The sequence below is a fragment of the Psammomys obesus genome, unplaced genomic scaffold (assembly GCF_907164565.1).
Source record: "Psammomys obesus unplaced genomic scaffold, mPsaObe1.curated_primary_1811, whole genome shotgun sequence".
NCBI lineage: Eukaryota > Metazoa > Chordata > Mammalia > Rodentia > Muridae > Psammomys > Psammomys obesus.
The window spans coordinates 13,827,744-13,849,471 of record NW_026587216.1 but is presented as its reverse complement, the minus strand read 5'-3'; the positions used below and the strand labels follow the sequence as shown (position 1 = coordinate 13,849,471).

The following is a 21,728-nucleotide window of genomic DNA, read 5'->3' as shown; positions in this document are numbered from 1 at the left end:
TCCATTTGCCTGCAAATTTCATAATTTCCTTCTTTCTAATTGCTGAGTAAATGTAACACAATTTCTGTATCCATTCCTCCATTGAGGGACATCTAGGTTGTTTCCAAATTCTGACTATTATGAATAAAGTTGCTATGAACATAGGTGAGCCAACTGTCCTTGTTGAATGGTTGAGTATCTTTCAGATATATGCCCAGAAGTGGTTTATCTGGATTTTGAGGTAGCACTATTCCTAATTTTCTGAAAAAGTGCCAAATTAATTTCCAAAGTGGTTGTACAAGTTTACATTCCCACCAGCAGTGGAGGAGGGTTCCCCTTTCTCCACATCCTCTCCAGCATGTATTGTTACTTGAGTTTTTTTTTTTTTAATTTTTATTTTTCTTTTTAGTTACAATTTGTTAACTCTGTGTCCCAGCTGTATCCCGCTCCCTCATTCCCTCCCCCTCCCCAACTCCCTCCCTGGTCTCCTCCCTGCCCCTTTCCAAGTCCACTGATAGGGGAGGACCTCCTCCCCTTTCATTTGACCCTGTTTTATCAGGTAGCTTCAAGGCTGGCTGCAAAGTCCTCCTCTGTGGCCTAACAGGACTACTCCTCCCCCGGTGGGGGGAGGTCAAAGAGCCTGCCCTTGAGATCCTGTTAGAAATAGTCCTTGAGTTTTGATCTTAGCTATTCTGATGGGTGTAAGGCGACATTTCAGGGTCATTTTGATTTGCATTTCCCTGATGACTAAGGATGCTGAGCATTTCTTTAAGTGTTTCTCTGCCATTCACTATTTCTGTATTGAGAATTCTCTTTTAACTCTGTACCCCATTTTTCAATTGGATTTCTTGATTTGTTGCTGTTTAACTTCTTGAGTTCTTTATATATTCTGTATATTAGCCTTCTTTAAGATGTAGAGTTAGTGCCAAACCTTGGAATGGCTTCTTGGAAATTTAGAGTGATCTTATGGCTTAGGACCTCAGTCAATAGTCACTCTGGCAAGCCATTAAAACAAAAGCAGACTTGTTTTGATTACTGAAACAGGTCTATTTGTACATTCTATCTATCCACTTTTAATTTTGAATGGTAAGATTGAGCTCATGGCAAATGGTGGGACACTTCATTCTAACACATGATCATACACATTTTTTTTTTTTACAGTCAGGGTGGAAAAACAGTAAGCACATTAGACAAGATAATTTAAGCAGCAAATGATAAAAATAAAATTTGTATTCTCACATGTTTTCCATTTCCAGAAATTAATTAATTTATTGAAGCATTTCTCAAAGGAATTAGGTGCATGAAATAGAATCATTACTGTTATCTGTATTAATAGCTTATTTATTAATTGCCTAGTATCATATAGATTATTGTTATAATCAAACTCTCTGTAGTAAGATAATATAAAAAAGACTGAGAAAGCTATAAAAACATTCTGCCAAGAAATTTTTTCTCTTAAATTATTTGGAAATAACTTCACAAACTTTTGAAAACCTTCTGAATTTTCATTAAAGAGAAAGGGTTTTTCCATCAGTCAGTAGCTACTTAATTCATCTCTTATTTCTAGTATCATGTCTGGTGTACAGTGTTCAAAGGATCCTGTCAGAATTAGTAACAGCTCAATATCATTCTATAGGAATTATTTTTATTTATATTATTACACTCTTATTCTACACATCACCAGGAAAATGAAGCTAAGAATGTGCTTACTACACAGGGATATTATTAAGTGAAAGTGGACATATGTAACTATGAAATTGAATTTTATATCTATAAATTTTTATGTTATCTTAATCAAAAGCTTTAAAAATGGTCCTTCTTAGTATCTCAAGAAAAGAAAAGCCTATGTTATAATGTAGTGATATTTTTCTGTTCTTTATTATTATGTTTTATTAGTTATTACAATTTATTCATTTTGTAACTCAGGTGTATATTTTAAGCTTATTTCCATGATCAGTTTTCTCGAGAAATGTATCGCCATACACAGAAATCATAGAAACTCGATGAAGACTGATGATTTTGTTTGTGGGATGATTGCAGTGCATTTACAAAACAGGCTTAATATGGTGAATTGTTTTATAATCCCATTTAGGTGAGGAATTTAGACATGTAAGAGAAGGTAGTTAAATGCAAGAGCTAATAACTGGCAAGCAGGGATCATTTTTTGAGAAATAAACAAAGATTTTGTAGTATAGTGCAGATAGTGACAAAAATCAGCTATGTTTGAAACAGTTTTATTGGTAATAGCCAGAATCTGAAAACAACCCAGATGCCCCTCAACTTAGGAATGGATACAGAAATTGTGGTACATTTACACAATGGAATACTACTCAGCAATTAAAAACAAGGAAACAACAGAACAAGAAAATTTGAACACAGGGAACTTTCCAGAGACTCATACTCCAACCAAGGACTATCCATGGAGATAACCTAGAACCCTGACAATGCAGCCACTTCTGATGAGAACTGATAGACTAAAATCAGAAAGAAGGAGAGGAGGACCTCCCCTATCAGTGGACTTGGGGAGGGGCATGCATGCAGAAAGGGGGGGAAGGTGGGACCGGGAGGGGAGGAGGGAGGGGCTTATGGGGGGATACAAAATGAATAAAGTGTAACTAATAAAAGTTAAATAAAAAATTAAAAAAAAAAAACAAAGAAAACATGAAATTTTCAGGCAAATGATGGAACTAGAAAAGATCATCCTGAGTGAGGTATCCCAGAAGCAGAAAGACATACATGGTATATACTCATGGTTATTAGCCATATAATCTAAGATAAACATACTAAAATCTGTACACCTAAAGAAGCTAAGCAAGAAAAAGGACCCTGGGTAAGATGATCAATCCTCATCCAGAAAGGCCAATGGAACAGACTTCAGAAGAAGGGAAAACAGGGAACAGGACAAGATTTTACCACAGAGGGCCTCTGAGATACTCCACCCAGCAGGGTATCAAAGCAGATGCTGAGACTCATAGCTAAACTTTGGGCAGAGTGCATGGAATCTTATGAAAGGAGTGGGAGATAGAAATACCTGAAGGGAACAGGACTTCCACAAGGAGAGCAATAGAACCAAAAAATCTGGCCACAGAGGTCTTTTCTGAGACTGCTACTCCAACCAAGGACCATGCATCGAGATAACCTAGAACTCATGTACAGATGTAGCCCATAGAAGCTCAGTGTCCAAGTGGGTTTCCCTAGTAAGGGAACAGGGACTGTCTCTGACATGAACTCAGTGGCCTGAGCTTTGATCACGTCCTCCTGAGGTGGAGGTAGCCTTACAAGGCTGCAGAGAAAGACAATGCAGCCAGTCCTGATGAGACCTGATATGCTAGGGTCAGATGGAAGGAGAGAGGACCTCCCTTATCAGTGGACTTGGGGAGGGACATGGACAGTGATGAGGGACAGAAAGTGGGATTGGGTGGGGATGAGGGAGGGGACTAAAGCTGGGATGCAAATTGAATAAACTGTAATTAATAACAATATAAACAAATTAAAAAGAAATCAACTCAAACTCACTGAAACCAAAGGCCTAGAGTTCTTAGGAACTGACATGAACTGGTGAAAAAAAAAAAAATGGAGCTCTCAACGCAGTCAGGGGAATCTGTGCTTAATAATTAGGTTTTATTTAAGTTAAATGTATATGCAGTAAGTGGAAATGTCTTTCTCTTATTTAAGTGACAATGATTGTACATGCTTGTAGATAACAGTTTGATATTTCAATACATACATGTGGTGAATAACAGTCAAAGCAGGTTGTTCATGCGTCCATCATCTCAAACATTTATCTGCCTCTGTAGTGAAAATGATCAAATCCTTGCCTCATTTAAAATGGGCATAAGTCATCTGTAACTAAATTTCCATAACCTGCTACAGTTTCTCAAATTGATGCTTATGCCTTCATATGGGGTCACAAAACTGAATGTAGAGGTCATGAGCAAAATTGGCAACAGTGGAAGGTTTCTGAACAACTAGTAATTTGAAATAAAATGCACAATGCATTTGAGCTATTTTAGCAGCATTCAACTGTGCAGCAGAATGTGACTTCAGTGCAGCCTTGACTGTAAGCATGGCAGGCACGCTCTAAGCAGTACCTGCTGTGACATTCCCCTGACCAGCGAATTCTGCCTTCAAACCTTGGAAGATCTGACACTTTTTTCATATGTTAATAATTACAATTATTGAAATGTAATGGCTTCATTTTATAAAACAAAATGTTCACTATCTTTTAGTAACAAAAATTTTGTAGCATCATTACTCAGCATTCATCAAAGTATTGTATCTTTATATTATATTATCTTTAGACTGTTTGATAGAAAATTCTCATGCAGAAAGACAAATGGGATGGACATCGGAAGAGGGAGAAAACAGGGAATAGGAGAGGAGCTTACCACAGAGGGCCTCTGAAAGATTCTACTCAGCAGGGTATTAAAGCAGATGCTAAGACTCATAGGCAAACTTTGGGCAGGTGCAGGGAATCTTATGAAAGAAGGGGATGATGAAAGACCTGGAGGGGACAGGAGCTCCACAAGGAGAGCAACAAAACCAAAAAATCTGGACTCATGAGTCTTTTCTGAGACTGGTACTCCAACCAAGGACCATGCATTGAGATAACCTAGAACTCCTGCATAGGTGTAGCCCATGGAAGCTCAGTTTCCAAGTGGGTATCCTGGTAAGGGGAACAGGAGCTGTCTCTGACTTGAATTAAGTAGCTGGCTCTTTGATCACCTCCAGCTGAGTAGGAAGCAGCCTTATCAGGCCAAAGAGGAAGACAATGCAGCCAGCCCTGATGAGACTAGATAGGCTACCTTCAGATGGAAGGGGAGGAGGACCAACCTTATCAAAGGACTTGAGGAGGGGTATGGGAGGAGAAGAGGAAGGGAGGGTAGGATTGGAAGGGCATGAGGGAGGGGGCTACAGCTGGGACACAAAGTGAATAAATTGTAATTAACAAAAAATAAATAATTTAAAAAAATATTTTCAAAATAAAAAAAAAGAATGTTTGATCAAAAAGTTTCCCCTTGAGTTTATGACATGAGTTCCATGAAATAAGTAGTTTCCCAAAGTAAGGGGAACAAGGACTATTTCTAACAGGATCTCAAGGGCAGGCTCTTTGACCTCCCCACCCCCTCAGGGGATGAGCAGTCCTGTTAGGCCACAGAGGAGGACTTTGCAGCCAGCCCTGAAGATACCTGATAAAACAGGGTCAACCTCCTCCCCTATCAGTGGACTTGGAAAGGGGCAGAGAGGAGACCAGGGAGGGAGTGTGGGGTTGGGGAGGGAATGAGGGAGCAGGATACAGCTGGGACACAGAGTTAACGGAATGTAATTAATATAAGAAAAATAAAATTAAAAAAAAAGAAAACAAAATAAAACAAAATGTCATTTAATTAAATTCATTTTGGTTTTAGTACAGAATTTTTTAACTACCTGAAACGACCCTAAACATGCTTCTGTAACTGTGATAACATTGATAAGTATAAACTGAAATATTGATCACCTTAGAAAATGCTGAAGGAAATATTCAGCCAAGATTTAATTTCATATGACAAAGATAATGTGAACATGCATCTTATTGACATGCAAATTAATTTTAATAAAATTAAATGCATACCAAATAATTGATTTATAATATTTATCATAAAAATATTTTAGATTGAAAAGGGATTGCAAGTAGAAAACATTAACATGGTAGAATGTGTAATTGCTGTAGAATATCAGTTTATTTCTCCTTTCATATCTGCAAGACAGAAAGGTTAATCTCAAAACAATATAGAGTATAAAAGTGACTAGCAGAGGCTAGTGTGTATGGAAATAAGGACAGAGAAATGTTCCATTCAGGAGATGTCTTCACTGATAATTTTATTTCAATGGTAAGGCTCCCATGTTCCTAAAAACAAACAAACAAACAAAAAACTGTTCCTTAGTTTTTAAGCTGGAATATTTTTGCATTTACATCTCAAAGGAGTAGAGCCAGACTGACCAATGGAAGTTTTCTAAAGTAAAACCTCCTCAAAAGACAGAGGTCATGGGTCTGGAGACCAGGAAACCTGACTGAAGTTTAGTGAAGCTGACAGGATGTTGAGGTTATGTTGATACAACCAGACTATAATCAGTCTGAGAAAGAAATTACTACTTCTGAGCCCAAGTGCCTCATTCCATTCCTGATGACAAGCTATTTATCAATATTTGAGGAGAGATAACTGTATTTTTTATATATAGTGAAGACTAAATGAGTTTATGTACATAAAGTTACAAAGACTATAAATTTAAATTAGAATGGCTCCCTGTCCAGGTCATTGGTTTACGAACACATTCTATGTAAAAAGTACTTAAAATATGCTTGGCTTGGTCTTTCTATTTTATTTTATTGTGGGAATCTCAATAAAATGGTGGTTATCTAAATTTCAATTCAAATGCATATAATGTAATTTCTTTTACCATAGTCTAAAAAAATCTTCCGACACTGACACCTATAATAATTGAGCAAGCAGTTTTTTGCTCTGTTGGGTCCCCTTGTGGAGCTCCTGTTCCCTCCAGGTCTTTCTATGTCCTTCTTCCATAGGATTCCCTGCACTCTGTCCAAAGTTTGTCTATGAGTCTCAGCATCTCCTTCAATACCCTTCTAGGCAGATTTCAGAGGCCTTCTGTGGTAGGCTTCTGTCCTGTTCCCTGTCTTCTCCTTCTTCTGGTGTCTAAACTGTTTGCCCTTCTGAATGGTGATTAAGCAACTTCCCTAGGGCCCTCCTTGCTGTTTAGCTTCTTTAGGACTATAGATTTTAGTATGTTTATCCTGTATTGTATGGTTAATATCTACTTGTAAGTAAGTGAATATATACCTTGTGTTTCTTTTTTTCCTGGTTACCTCAAGATGACCTCTTCTAGTTCCATCCATTTACCTGCAAATTTCATGATTTCCTTGTTTTTAATTGCTGAGTAGTACACAATTCTTTATAGAGCTTGAAAGAAGATTCTCAGTTCAATACAGAAAAACAAAAAACCCAGAATACCTAAAACAATCCTCTACAATAAAAGATCTTCTAGAGGTATCTCCATCCCTGACATCAAGCTGTACTATAGAGAAACAGTAATAAAAACTGCATGGTACTGATATAAAACCAGACTGGTGGGTTAATGGATTCAAAACAAAAACCCAGAAATACACCCACAAATATACAGATACTTAGTTTTTAACAAAGAAGCCAGAACCATACAATGAAAAAGAAAGATAGCCTCTTCAACAAATGGTGTTGGTCTAACTGGAAGTCCACATGTAGAAAAATGCAAATAGACCCCTATTTATCACCCTGCACAAAACTAAAGTCCAAGTGGATCAAAGACCTTAACATAAAACTCTGGGTTCAGGGAGGTCTGCAGAGACCAATGTGCTTACCAAGGACGATGCATGGAGAGGACCTAGACCCCATGCTCAGATGCAGACCATAGGCAGCTCAGTCTCCATGTGGGTTCCCTAGGTTGGGAGCAGGAGCTGTCTCTAACATGGACTCAGTGGAGGCTCTTTGATCACCTACCCCCTGGAAGGAGAGGGATAACCGTGCTAGGTTACAGAAAAAAAGAGGGTGCAGACAGTCCAGAGGAGACCTGAGAGACTAGGGTCAGATAGTAGGGCAGGTGGACCTTCCCTATCAATTGACAAGGGGAGAGGCATAGGGGAAGATGAGAGAGAGAGGAATGAACTGGGAGGAGATAAGGGAGGGGGTTACAGCCAGAACACAAAGTGAATAATTTTAATAAATAATAAATCAAAAAAGTCAAAAAAAGAAGTTTACAGAATACATAGTGATGATTTTTATACAACTTAATGAATACATTTAATGCTACTGAATTATGTACTGGAAATGTTTAAAATCATATGATGAATGGTACATTCAAATTATAGCTGAAATAATTAGGGTGATAATTTTCATGTTCTATTTGTGTTTTACTGCAATGAAAATTTAAATTAACAAATACACAATGAAAATTACATTGTATTTTATAAATTAAAAATTTATATTTGTAATGTTTGGGAATCTTGAAAGGTATAAAAATGGATCCACATGTAAATTCAGTTTTGGTCTCATATTTTCTCCCTTCCCCTTGGTAGAGATAAGAATTCAAGCTATGTATAGTGGTATATGCCTTTAATCCTAGCATTCTGGAAGCAGAGGAAGGTGGATTTTCATGTTTGAGGCCAATCTGGTCTACAAAATAAGTCCAAAACAGCCAGGGCTATCACACATAGGAACAATGTCTCAAAAAAATCAACCAACCAACCATACAAACAAACAAACAAAAAGAATTCTCTCAACTAATCAGGTCTTCCATACTGTAGTTACATTATACATCAGAGTAATTTTGATAACTAAAACTAAAATGCATATAAAGTGCCTCACAAAAGACCATTATCCAAATAGATGTAGACAGTTCTCATTTTTTAAATATTTTTTAATTTTTATTAATTACACTTTATTCACTTTGTATCCCAAATCCACTGATAGGGGAGGTCTTCCTCTCCTTCCTTCTGATTCTAGTCTATCAGATCTCATCAGGAGTGGCTACATTGTCTTCCTCTGTGGCCTGGTAAGGCTAATCCTCTCTCAAAGGAAGGTGATTAAAGAGCCAGCCACTGAGTTCATGTCAGAGACTGTCCCTGTTCCCCTTACAAAGGAACACACTTGGACACTGAACTGCCATGGGCTACATCTGTGCAGGGATTCTAGGTTATCTCCATGCATGGTACTTGGTTGGAGTATGAGTCTCAGGAAAGACCCCTGTGCTCAGATTTTTTTGGTTCTGTTGCTCTCCTTGTAGAGCTCCTGTCCTCTCCAGATCTTACTATTTCCCACTTCTTTCATAAGATTCCCTGCACTCTGCCCAACAGTTGGCCATAAGTCTCTTTGATCTGCTTTAATAGTCTGCAGGGCAGAGCCTTTCAGAGGCCCTCTGTGGCAGGCTCTTAACTTGTGACAGTTCTCATTTTATATTCTTTAGGGAGCTGGGCATATTGGCTTTATTACTGAAATGCATGTGTTGGTCCCGTTTTTATACCATAAGTTGCCCATCTGTAACTGCAGACTGATATAGTATATGAATTTGAACATTATCTTATCTTACAATGCCATTTATAAACTAATGACATTAAAATGTGTTGATATAAAGTAACATTAATTTCTTGCTGTAAAAATAAAAAGAATTTATAACATGAGCATGGCTTAAACACACACTGACTATTACTTTTTTTTTTTTTTTTTTTTTACATCCTTAGTGGTTATGTCTTCGACTATGATTACTACAGAGATGACTTCTACAGTCGGTATGTGAACTTTCAACCTTATTTTCCATAATCTGTATCACGTTTTATGTTATGCATTTCATTTTCTGAGGCTGCTAATTAAAATGCTTTAAATAAAATTTTATGACTATAAATTTAAAATATGAACTTTCTGTGATGGTAATATAGATAGATCTTCTTAGTTTTATTATCCTTACTGACATGCAGTGGATCTTGGAATAAGACTTGTGCATTAGAGTTGACAAAGCCAAAAAATTTTCATGGTAATATATGAATAACATTTTAAACATTTAATAATTTTCCAGACCAATTGTTAACTTAGAATTCTCAAGACCGATAGTTATTTGGACTCCAAAAGAAAGGAAGGAAGGAATTAAAAATAAAAAACAATGCAGTAGACTATATGACTATGCACAGGAGAATGAGAAAAACTGCAAGTTATATGTGTGGGTAATATATCAAAAACCTGTATAGGGAGCCAGACACAGGGACACACGTCACAGTGATGGATAAAACCTATCTTTAGTTCCTCCTGTAAACAAAAGCTGGTCTTAAAGAATGATTACCTCAAATTGTTTTATAATTTAAACAACATATTAGTTTTTATTTTTAAGGTTTTGTATCCTACAATAATGTGCTCTTAAAGCAATGCCAACAGCTGGCAGTATTAAAATAATCTCATACCCTCCTAAGAATAAGCAGCGTGGAGATAATCTTTACATTTTTTTTTGAAAACTTTAACTTTTGATAGTTTCAAAACTATTTCCTGCTGGAATTTATTGAGGATGCTAACCATTGTTTTAATTACTCTGAATAAGTTTTCAATTAATGTGTTTTGTCTAATGGTCTATCAAAATTACATTAGACTCTTTTCTTAGTGTTTTCTTGTATACTTAATGAATTCCTATTTAAATGAATTTTGTTCTATTAGGTAGGAAACCTAGTTTTTGACATTAAATCTTGTTACTTTGCAAAAATCAATTATGCGATTGTGTCATTTTTAAAGAAAAGACAAGATACAGGGCTTCCTGAGATGGCTCAATAAAAAAACAGCTTCCAAGTAAGCCCGGAAGCTTTTGTTCAAACACCAGGACCCCCTACACACACACACACACACACACACACACACACACACACACACAAAAAAAAAAAAAAAAGTAGGAAAGAACTGATTCCACAACGTTGTCCTCTGACCTCAACATATGTATTGTGGCACAGGCCTCCTCTTCCTTCTCATGTACACACACACACACACATTCAAAGGTAATTAATTAGGTTGTTAATTCAATGAGAAGATATGTCCATTTTACTGTTTATTAAAAATAGCTATCTAAACCAGAAGGTAGAAAATAGACCTAACTTTGCAAAGACCCAGGACCCTAAACAGTCAAAGTATTATGGAACCTAAAGCTTTTTGAGGACTCTCAACTACACAAAAACACTAACTACAGCCAGTTTTTGATGTTACTTATTTGTCTTATATACAATCTGTTGGCTTCTAAGTGTGCAATAGACCATTATGTTTCTGTTGCTAATAGACTATCTGAACAGTATGTGCTCTCATGAGTTTCTCTTTCTCTTTTTATACACTTGGCTAAGAAAGACATAAGCATCTGCCACTGGTGGCTTACCTCCCTGTAAACAAAGAATCCCACAAAGGGAAATCAACCAAGAAAGGCTAGACAAGATAAATGGACCCGGAGGCATAGCAGCAGTTAAACACAATTATTCTGACTAAGATACCCTCAGCTTGAGTTTATGTGGGCTTTTCCCAAATATTTTGTATAGTACTGCAAACTGGGTTATGTTACTTAGTACTTCAAAACCTTCTATTTGTTATGTGATTATTTTTTAACTCATAAATTTTTGTAATAGCTAGCAATATTCCCAGTATGTTTTTAGTACTGAATCAAATATTGGTGTGTATTAATAATATTAACAATGATAGTAAATGTGTATTATACTGCTATTTATATAGCAGTGTCTACATATCTGGGTAATAAGATAGTTGCTCAATAGTTTTTCTATAATAGACCATTGTCATGCCTTTGAGTGACATTTCAGTTGTAGCTCAACATTCCTGCAGAGAGATAGTAAACATTCTGTTATTTCTTAAGACCATGCTACTTTGCTTAGCAAAACAAACAAAACAAACAAACAAAAAAAAAAAACCAAGAAATGACACTAGTTATGTTTAGCAGAGATAATTGGATAAAAAACTTCGAGAATCTGAAAGGGCAAAACAAAAACATTAGAGCATAATGGAATTAGCAATTGCAATAAGCAGGGCACTTGCCAACATTAAAATTCACTGTAGAAAAAGGGCCATGCTGAGCTAAAATTATGAACAGGAGTTTCTGCTCAGACAGTGCTGTTGTACCTCTGTGGACTGAGACTCCTATCGCTGAGGAGCAGCCACAGGCTACTGGTATTGGAGGGTATGTGAAGAAGCAAACGTTCCAAGTCCTTCCAGCTAGATTCTCCTTCTGCTATTGGAATAAATAGTCATTGCCAGGTCAAAGAAACAAGGCTGGGGTAATAATAATATGGGAAACCTAATAAAATGTTCATTTTCCTGATCCATCTTGAATCCTCATTCTAGCATTCTGAGTCAAAGAAGAAGCCAGATACTCGCTGAGCAGGAACTTGGCTTGGGGGAATCTCAAACCTACCTGTAACTAAAGAAAAGTCTCCCTTCAGGAGCAACAGCTTCATAAGTGAAAAAAAAAAAAGTCATAGTTAAATTGTTTCTGATGATTAATTATAGAATAGCACACATAGTTATAAATCTGGAAAGTCTGTTAGCAAGGAATAATATCTGTCTCATATGCAAATTTAAGTTATCAAGTGATAGAATGGGTTCCTAGTTTAAAAGTGTGTGTAGAGTTGGGAAGGACAAGGTTTTCAGTGAGAAGGCATGAACTTAATATCTATTTGCAAATGTACCAACAGGTTAATTTTGAGAAAATTGCATCTTCTTTGTTGTCTTTCATGAGCAAAATGGTTTAAAACTCTAACCTTATCAAGTCAGAAGTAGAATTAAACAATTTTCATGATTTATTTATTTATTTATTTTTGGCCTCAAGTGGCCAGTTGGAATATTGTTTAATTATCTGAAGTTGCATTTTAAATTCAGCAGGTAGTAATGTTGATTGCATTAAGGTAAACACTGCACAAATCTCATTCAAATTCGCAGCCATTTCTTTTTGAAAGCATGGTCAAGAAACATTTGCATAAAAACAAGTGGGGAACCAAACTGAAAGCTTTATAAAAGTTTAATAATTTAAAAAAAGTAAAAGCAATAAAAATTGTCTATATCATGTTAGTAGCTTTTAAGAATAAATTGTCTGGATTTTGTACGTAGACCTTCTTATACATGAAGTTAGCGTTTTAATTTGTTTACTGGACTGTAGTCTGTCAGAAGCACGGAAAGTAGAGTTTAGAGATGAAACAGGATATAGCAAGGATAGTCCTGTGGGGAGAAGACCGTCTCTGAGCAGTTTTTACTCCATAATGAAAATTTTGTTAACAATAACTACACAGCAACAGTAAGTCTGATTCATAGGTAGAGAAAAGAAATAAGTGTTTTCAAGAGGGAAATTTAGGATCAAATAGATATTTATCAAAAATTCTTGAAGTTATCACTGAATGTTTATTACTTGGTCATATACTATATACATATATTAAATGTCCAATCTTCAATCATTTTTTAAATTTTGAAAACTTACTAATTATTAGCAAAAAATAAGTGTCAAGACAAACAGACAAGCAAAGAAAGCAAAACAAGTATACCAACTTTGTATTGATTTAGTAGAGCTCCTACTAGAAAAATAAATACTTCATATCAATTAAACATGAAGAAAACCGTTTAGGAAGGCTGAGAAATATTTCTAATACAGCAGGTAGACAAACCTTTATCCACGTTACATATGTACTGTAGTTTTGTTCATGTGAAAAAGGTATAGGTGGCTCCAGGGAAAACTCAGAAGATTACAGGATTTGCCACTTGTGTAGAGTTGAGAGATATGGGGCTTTGTTCATGTGTTTCCCAAATCATCATTATTGCTAAAGCTTAGCAATAAACTATTCTCAGAGTAATGAAGATCATACTCACTTTCTATGCTTATGTTAATATGGTATTAAATTATTTTTATCCATAGCACACCTGCTTTGAGGAGAAGGGATAAAAAAATGATTCTTCTAAGAGACAAGCTATGCCAAATCATCAAATAAACAGTTGCTAAAATTATCAGCCTTTAACTTTTGCTAGGATATAATATCATGAATCTCTAGTTTTATTTAAAGCATACAAAAGTCAAACACAAAAAGTTTAGTTGAAACTTTTAAATGTTTCTGAAATTAAAAAAAAATTTAAATTCTTCTAAGGGCTATACATACACTAACTCTTACTAAATTTATTTCATTGGAAAATAAAGGGAAGATTTTTCAAGCATTCATTTTAAAATTAACTTTGGGAAAGGGAAGATTATATGCTTGGCTTCATAATCATCACAATTATCTATTCATCAAGTATTAGAAGGCTTTTTTTTTTCTGAATAAGCACTATTATGGAAAACTAAGGACACCTAAAGGAAAAGAGTAGAAATATAATTGTAAGAATAAGTGAACTAATATAATGATGATAAAAGCCATTTAAAGACTTGAATCAAAGTTTGAAATGCGGTTCCATTCCATTGTACTTGGGTGTAATTTCTGTAGACAGCCTATAATTTTAAATGAGCTGTCCTTACTCCCAATGCCATTTATAGAGATAAACTAATTTAATTTACCATAGAGTGAATTCTGTTGGGAAAAGTTTTCTCTTTTCTTACAACCTTCCCTGCAACTTCCTTCTGCGCTTAGAAACCCACGCCCATCTCCCAAGCTCAGAAAAACTGAACCTTTCACACCTAGCATGTTAAATTTTATGCATTAAGCCATGCCCAGCTTCCTTCCTTGTATTTCTAATAAACTCAGGAGTGCCCAGTTCTATTTAAGCCAGCTTCTGCAGCCATTATATATTATAAAAATTAGAATTTTGTTCACATTTGAAGTGCCCATGCCCCCTTTGATCTTGTTTTATATGTCACAATAACATTAAAACATGTAAAGACTAACTAAAGACCATTAATGGATATAACCTAGAACCCCTGTTCAGATCTAGCCCATGGCAGCTCAGGATCCAAGTGGGTTTCATAGTAAGGGGAACAGGGACTGTCTCTGACATGAACTTAGTGGCTGGCTCTTTGACCAATATCCCTGAGTGGGGAGCAGCCTTGCCAGGCCACAGAGGAGAACAATGCATCCAGTCCTGATGAGACCTGATAAGCTACAATAGAGGGAAGGGAAAGAGGACCTCCCCTATCAGTGGACTTGGAGAGGGGCAAGGGAGAAACTGAGGGAGTGAGGGTGGGGTTGGGAGGATATGAGGAAGGGGGCTAGAGCTGGGATACATAATAAATTGTAATTAATTTTAAAAAAATAAAAATGTAATTAAAAAAAACAGAGTTCCATCAGAGTGGAATATGGAATTGATGAAAATCCCACTGATTCTTTGGAAAAAGTCACCTGCTGTTGAGAGACAGGAATGTCTAATGCCAGACAAAGATTTTGGAACACAACATGGAGATTATGATGATATGACAAATGTTTCAGTGATCTAAAGCATGCTTTCTAAAACATTTTTAAAAGGTTAAAGGGCATTTTAATTGGAATAACAATGAATATGGCAGCTCATTTGCCCAGCGCATTTATCATACAGTTCTTACATCTCTGTGTATCTCATTGTGCTCCGGGGATTTTCTTCACCCAATTAATAGGTTTGCTTAATGAACCCCTTCGATGCACATGAAAAGCTAAGGAAACCATTTACCTCAAATGGTAATTTCTGACCTGAAGATGAGCCAAATGTCATATTTTCTTCTTCTTGATAGACTTGGTATTGTGTTTTGGTCCACTGACTTAGGGTCGTCTGTGATTTCATCTTATAAATAACTAATGCACATCTTGTTTTGTGATTGAAATGAGATTTTCTTGACCCTTCTGATTTTCTATTCTCTGTTTATATTCACAACCCTTCCAGCTTCATTCAGCTGTGGACTTTGAAGAAAACCCTGGTGTGCTGACATCCACTGTTTTTTAAATTATTATTATCATTTATTACAATTTATTCTATTTGTATCCCAGCTGTGGCTCCCATCCTTCTCTCCTACAAATTTCAATCTACCTCCCTCTTCTCCCCCTGTGCCCCTTTCCTAGTTCACTGATAGGGGAGGACCTCCTCCCCTTCTATTTGACCCTAGCCTATCAGGTTTCATCAGGACTGGTTGCATTGTCTTCCTCTGTATTGGAAGCAGGACAGGAGCCTACCACAGAGGGCCTCTGAAAGACTGTACTGATCGAGGTATCAAAGCAGAGGCTGAGACTCACAGCCAAACTTTGGGCAGAGGGCATCCACTCCTTTTTTACAGCAGGTCTTTGGTCTGTTGGACTTTGACATTTCACACAGGATAGGTAGAGTTCCTTTTGACCTCTGCTATATTTGACTTCCTTTCATTTCTAGACATGTAGGAGATGATCTTTGTATTAAAAGTTTCATTTTTTAACTTGAATATTGTCCTTTTATCTTGTCATGTAATAGCTGTAAATGTTTTTAACAAACTCTTGAAAACAAACTTTTATTATGTTTCATATATTATTTTCCAAAGGAAATTATCACATTTTCAGATGCATGTGTATACAAGATTTACATTTATGAAAAACTTCTTGCAGAAAAATTTTAATTGCTTTTCCTGTCCTACTTTCTCTTCTCTGAATTTCATATTGTTTTATTCTCTGAATTTCATATTAATTTATTTATTGACTGCTTTAACTAAGTTGCCAAATTAAAATTCATATAATGGTATCCAAATAAAATATATAACAATCATAAATATAAGTCAATAATGCCTTTTTTGTTCTGGGTAACATAATTATGTATCTTATTTGTTAGCAAGTAGTTTAAAAACTGTATAAGTGTAACCTAGAATTTTGTCCTAAGTTTTTATGTTCTCAAATATGTTATTATATAAATGTTGGTGCATATGAATATACAGAACAAATAATATGAATTATTTGAATGTCTATATGGCATGTTTCCATATGAGAGCAAACATCTATATAACTATATTCCTTTCAGTGTTTGATGGAAATACACAGCTATGGAGAATATCAGTTTTTCTTTTAGTCAGAGTAGGAAATTTATTGATTTTTCTTTTCTGTTAGAAAACATTTTACTAGCTAACTCTACAAATGAGCTTATTTTAATTTGCATACCAGAAAAACAGCCAGAATAACAAAGTGTTCTAATTATCAGTTCCCTCTAGTGCTTTGGTCAACACATTTGTACCCTCATGCTAGCTCAGTTTTCTTTACACCCATCTGCAGTCAGAGGGGGTCATGATTACCTTAAACACCCTAAGAGGCTGGTGCTTTCCTGGTATGGTTCCTATGCTTTCTTCTTCAGCTGGTTTTAACTCCACTTTTTCTATCCACACTGAGGAATCTATTTGCTGCTTTGTTCATGATTTTGTGTAATCATTTTACTCTCAAGGAAATATAAGTTTCCAATGTGTAAGAGGAAGATATATGATCAACATTAGAGTAAATTTGTTTGTTCAGACAAAGAAATACATCACAGGACAAAATTCAGCCTGAGCTGGGCAAATTTCATAATTCTGCAAGATAGGACACTATCTTACTAAATTTCAGAGTCAAATTCTAACATACAGAAAGAGAATGTTGTTGCTTTCTGAAAAAAAAAAGTTGGCTGATAAATACCTTGTCTGAATAGTAAACAAGAGCAAAAATATACTTGCCATGAAATTTTACCAGAAAAATGTCTGCATAATGCAATTGTTTCATGGAATGGTTAAGCATCTTACCAACGGTCAACCATTTGTGTTTGTGAAGGTTGTTTGATTACCATGGCCGTGTGCCTCCGCCTCCTCGAGCTGTCATCCCACTAAAGCGTCCCAGAGTGGCTGTCACTACCACACGCAGGGGAAAAGGAGTCTTTTCCATGAAGGGGGGATCCAGATCTACTGTTGGTGGGTCATCTTCATCAGGCTCCAAGTGTAAGTAACACCCTTGTTCATTTCCCTGTAAGTAAAGGAGGAATCATCTACTACATAAATTCATTACATAAAGACCTATCATGAATCTCAGCATCTGCTTGGATACCCTGCAGGGTAGAGCCTTTCAGAAGCCCTCTGTGGTAGGTTCCTGTTCTGTTCCCTGTTTTCTCCTTCTTCTGATGTCCATCCTCTTTGCCTTTCTGAATGGGGATTGAACATTTTAGCCAGAGTCTTCCTTCTTGATTAGTTTCTTTAGGTGTACAGATTTTAGTAGGTTTATCCTATATTATATGTCTAATATCCACTTATAGGTGAGTATTTACCCTGTGTGTCTTTCTCCTTCTGGGATACCTCACTCAGTATGATCTTTTCCAGTTCCCACCATTTACCTGCAAATTTCATGATTTCCTTGTTTTTTATTGCTGAGTAATATTCCCTGGAGAGGACAGGAGTACCACAAGGAGAGCAACAGATCCAAAAAGTCTGGGCACAGGGGTCTTTTCTGAGATTGATATTCCAGCCAAGGACCATGCATGGAGATAACCTAGAACCCCTGCACAAATATAGCCCATGGCAGTTCAGTGTTCAAGTGGGTTCTATTGTAATAGAAACAGGGATTGTCTTTGACAGGAACTGATTGGCCTGCTCTTTGATCGTCTCCCTCTGAGTGGGGAGCAGCCTTACCAGGCCACAGAAGATGACAATGCAACCACTCCTGATGAGACCTGACTATGATCAGAAGGAAGGAGAGGAGGACCTCCACTATCAGTGGACTTAGGGAAGGACATGCGTGGAGATGGAGGGTAGAAAGGAGGGAGCTACAGGAGGATACAAAGTGAATAAAGTGCAATTAACAAAAATTAAAAATATTTTAAAAAGACCTATAATGAATAGTTACCTGGTAATTATTAGTATAACAACATGAATAATTACCTATTTTTTTTTTTTATTTCTACTACGTAGCATAGAGTAGACAGGCAATCAAAAAGGTAACCGAGGGCTGATTGTAATGTAATTTAATCACTGTAAATTACACTGTGCTCTCTGCCTGGTTGGTTTGTGATAGAGTAAAGCCAGGAAATAGAATGTGTTGCTTCTAATAAGAAAACACAGTCACTTGTAAAGAGTACACAGTCTTTCTTTTCAGAGAAATGTGAATAACATATACTTTGAATACTTTAGACTCAGGATAATGAAGATTAAAGTTGAACAAATGGTACAATAAAGCTTCTAAAGTATAACTTATCAATTACCTAGGTCATTAGAGATATGTACCTGAATATATATATTTGATAAATAATTAAAGCACTGTATATAATTTCACACAAGTCAGTAAAATGTAGAGGTATCAGCTTTCTAAGTATGTCGTATGGACTGATGGAGAAATCTCTACATTTTTACTAGGTTACAGTTGAAAAAGAAAGTAATAACAAATTTCTGTCTTCCTTGGAATTATATTTTAATACCTAATATATGGATAGGATATATGCTGTTTTACTGTTAGTATATGAGAAAGTATGTCTATGAAAAAGCTGGGAGAGTGGTGGTTCTTAGAGTGGCCTTCAAATGTCTGTTCTCAGGGATACTTGAACAGAAACCTGAGGGAACTGAGAAGCAGGAGCATGTACTCTTAACAGACCAGGCAGACCAAAGAATGGTAGTCAGACATTTGAACTGTCACAGTAGAAAAAGAAAGAAGCCACAGAAGCCCAAAGATCAAGAGGGGGACTGTGGCTAAGACAAGAACACAGAGCATGCTCCAAGGCAGCTTAGTAGATTAGTAGATTATGCTTATGGCATATCACAACCCAAATAAAAAATTGTGTGTCTTTTCCTATGAAATGTAATAAATAAATAAGTAAGTAAGTAAGTAAGTAAGTAAGTAAGTAAGTAAGTAAATAAATAAATAAATAAATCCTCAAATATTTATTCAAGCCAGATCTGGCTCTAATGAGAGACCAAAGGAACAATTCTGTCCAAGTCATTCTTAGTGAATCAATAATTTTATCAGGGCTACGAAAGCATGGATGCATGCTTATTCACAGGAATATTGACTCATAGCACCCACATCACTAAAAAGCCCACACCAGCATAGGTGATGATTTAGGAAAGGATCACCTCTGCAGCTCCCTTCATGGTTTGCACCTCAGCTAGAAGAATCTCTCTCTCCCTCTCCCTCTTCCTCACTTTCTCTCTCTCTCTCTCCTTTCTCTCACTATGTAGAGAGACCATTATCTAGACAGGAAGACAGATAGATGGATAGATAGATAGATAGATAGATAGATAGATAGATAGATAGATAGATAGACAGACAGACAGATAGATAGAGCTACAGCTTGTTTAAGCATGGGTGGGGAGCGAGCAGCTATGTAGCTTGTAAACTACAAAACCTTCGAGAGACTTGGGAATTATGTTTGGTTCCTGAGTGTTCGCTTTTCATTATTTAGAAAACACTTTATTAGTTTTGTAATCAAACCCATGTTGATAAGACCTTACATACTTAATACAGTGTGTTATCCCTGTACAAATGGGAAAAATATAAGTTTAACATTTCTAGACCAATATGGCTGTTAATTTCTGTACAATGCCAACCCAACATGGAAAACTGGGATACTTTTTTCCAAAGTTGAGAGCACAGCTGAAGTTTCCAAAAAGTTCAAATTATATATATATATATTTGTATAAAAAGAACAATAATAGCAGTATGCTACCATCAATAGCAGCAGCAGCTTTTCCAGGTTCTGCAGTCATTTGAACAAAATTGTAGACATCCAGCACGCCATTAAAAAAGTAAAAAACAAAAACAAACAAAAAATAAAACAACAACAACAACAAAAAACCCCAAAATCCCAGAAAACATCACAATTCTGTTACTCTTGTGGTACCTGGCACCACTTTTTTAAATTAGCTTCTCAATCATCATCTGGAAAGTAAACATTCTGAGCAACATCATTAAAAACAGCTCCGATAAAGCACATTCACCACTACGTATCATGAAGCAGGTACAAGCTATTTTGCATTCACAGAGTTATGATACAGTATTGTCCTACAGCTATCATACTAGAGTATACAATTGAAAAGGCATTATTTGAGACTTGATTCTACTTTTCAAGCAGAGGGCCCCAAGGATGGTATGCCACAGCTACGTGAAGAAACATTCTTACGTAGGATTTCCTTTCACTGGTGGCACATTTCTACGGATTCATTCTCTCCAGGAATATCAGCTAAAACCCACTTTAAAAAAATGAAATATCCCTAATACAAAGTCCTGTAACCACTGGATGGTCCCATTGGTATATGTCCTGTGGTTCTTTTGCTCTCTTGTGTTTGGATGTGTCTATGGCATTTCTAGGCTTGACAGTAAAATGATGCTAACTGGATGGTGCTGGATAGAGGAGCCTTATTTTTTATTATGGCAGCTTGCTATTTTTGTAACATGGTGATTTGGTTGAACACAGTAAAGTACAATAGTAACTGATCTCCCCTTCTTCCTGGATGAGTGAGCAGATGATTGAATATTGATGTCAGCAGCATCCTTGAATATATTCAAATGATCAACATTTGGCTTCTGCTTCTATTAAAATTATGCTATGTTTTGACTGTGGTTTGAAGTTCCAAAGCACTACTTGGCATCTCCTTCCTTTGATAAAGTTCTGGTAAGGTGAGATATTACTTGTCTCCACTAGGTCATCTTCATATGAATCCAGTGGTTTCTGAATTTTAATGGACTATTTTCCAAGAGGAACTGTGTCATTCAGAGGGAACAGCTACATGACAGCAAATATAGTCACAACTAGAAGCCAGGCCTTTGAATCTCACACCAAAACATAGATGATGCTTACTGTTACATCATCAGAAATCCAAAACTTACCAACAAATTATTCTATTTTTATGTGAGAGTGTCCTATGAAATAGTTCAAAAAGAACCAACAAATGCTTTCTAGAAACTCAAGTTTGGTTTGCGGAGTTCACTTAAACATTGTCTCATCTAATGCAACCTCTTTGGCAAATATAGATTTGCTATTCTCTATGCATTTACTTATCAAATGTATTCTGCAAATGGGCAGTGTGAATGTTGTTTTGAGTCAGAATAAGAGAGAATTCATATCCAGTAAATAAAAAAAAAAACATTCTAAGATGTTTTTTAGGTTGCCATTAAGGAAAAGGAAAGTTACTGATTTGGCTCTTGTGGAAACATGAAGATCAAGTTGCATTCTGGGTTTGCATCATTTTCACGCTAACTTTATAAAAAGAGAGAAGTATCAAAATTACCATTACTTTTTGTCCAGAGTTCACTGGTAAAGTGATGTATTAGCAGCCACATCACTGGCCTCTGACTATGC

At 36.2% G+C, this 21,728-nt stretch overlaps 1 protein-coding gene across 7 annotated transcripts in view; it reads left to right on the top strand.

Moving 5' to 3' along the window:
- Ralyl (RALY RNA binding protein like) overlaps positions 1–21,728 on the top strand; it is a 776,281-nt gene that overhangs the window by 656,411 nt on the left and 98,142 nt on the right. For all 7 annotated transcript variants that reach the window (XM_055603255.1, XM_055603250.1, XM_055603251.1 and 4 more), the window contains 2 exons: positions 9,245–9,292; positions 17,222–17,385. In XM_055603255.1, coding sequence (XP_055459230.1) covers positions 9,245–9,292; positions 17,222–17,385 — 212 coding nt within the window. The remainder of the gene's footprint in view (positions 1–9,244; positions 9,293–17,221; positions 17,386–21,728) is intronic.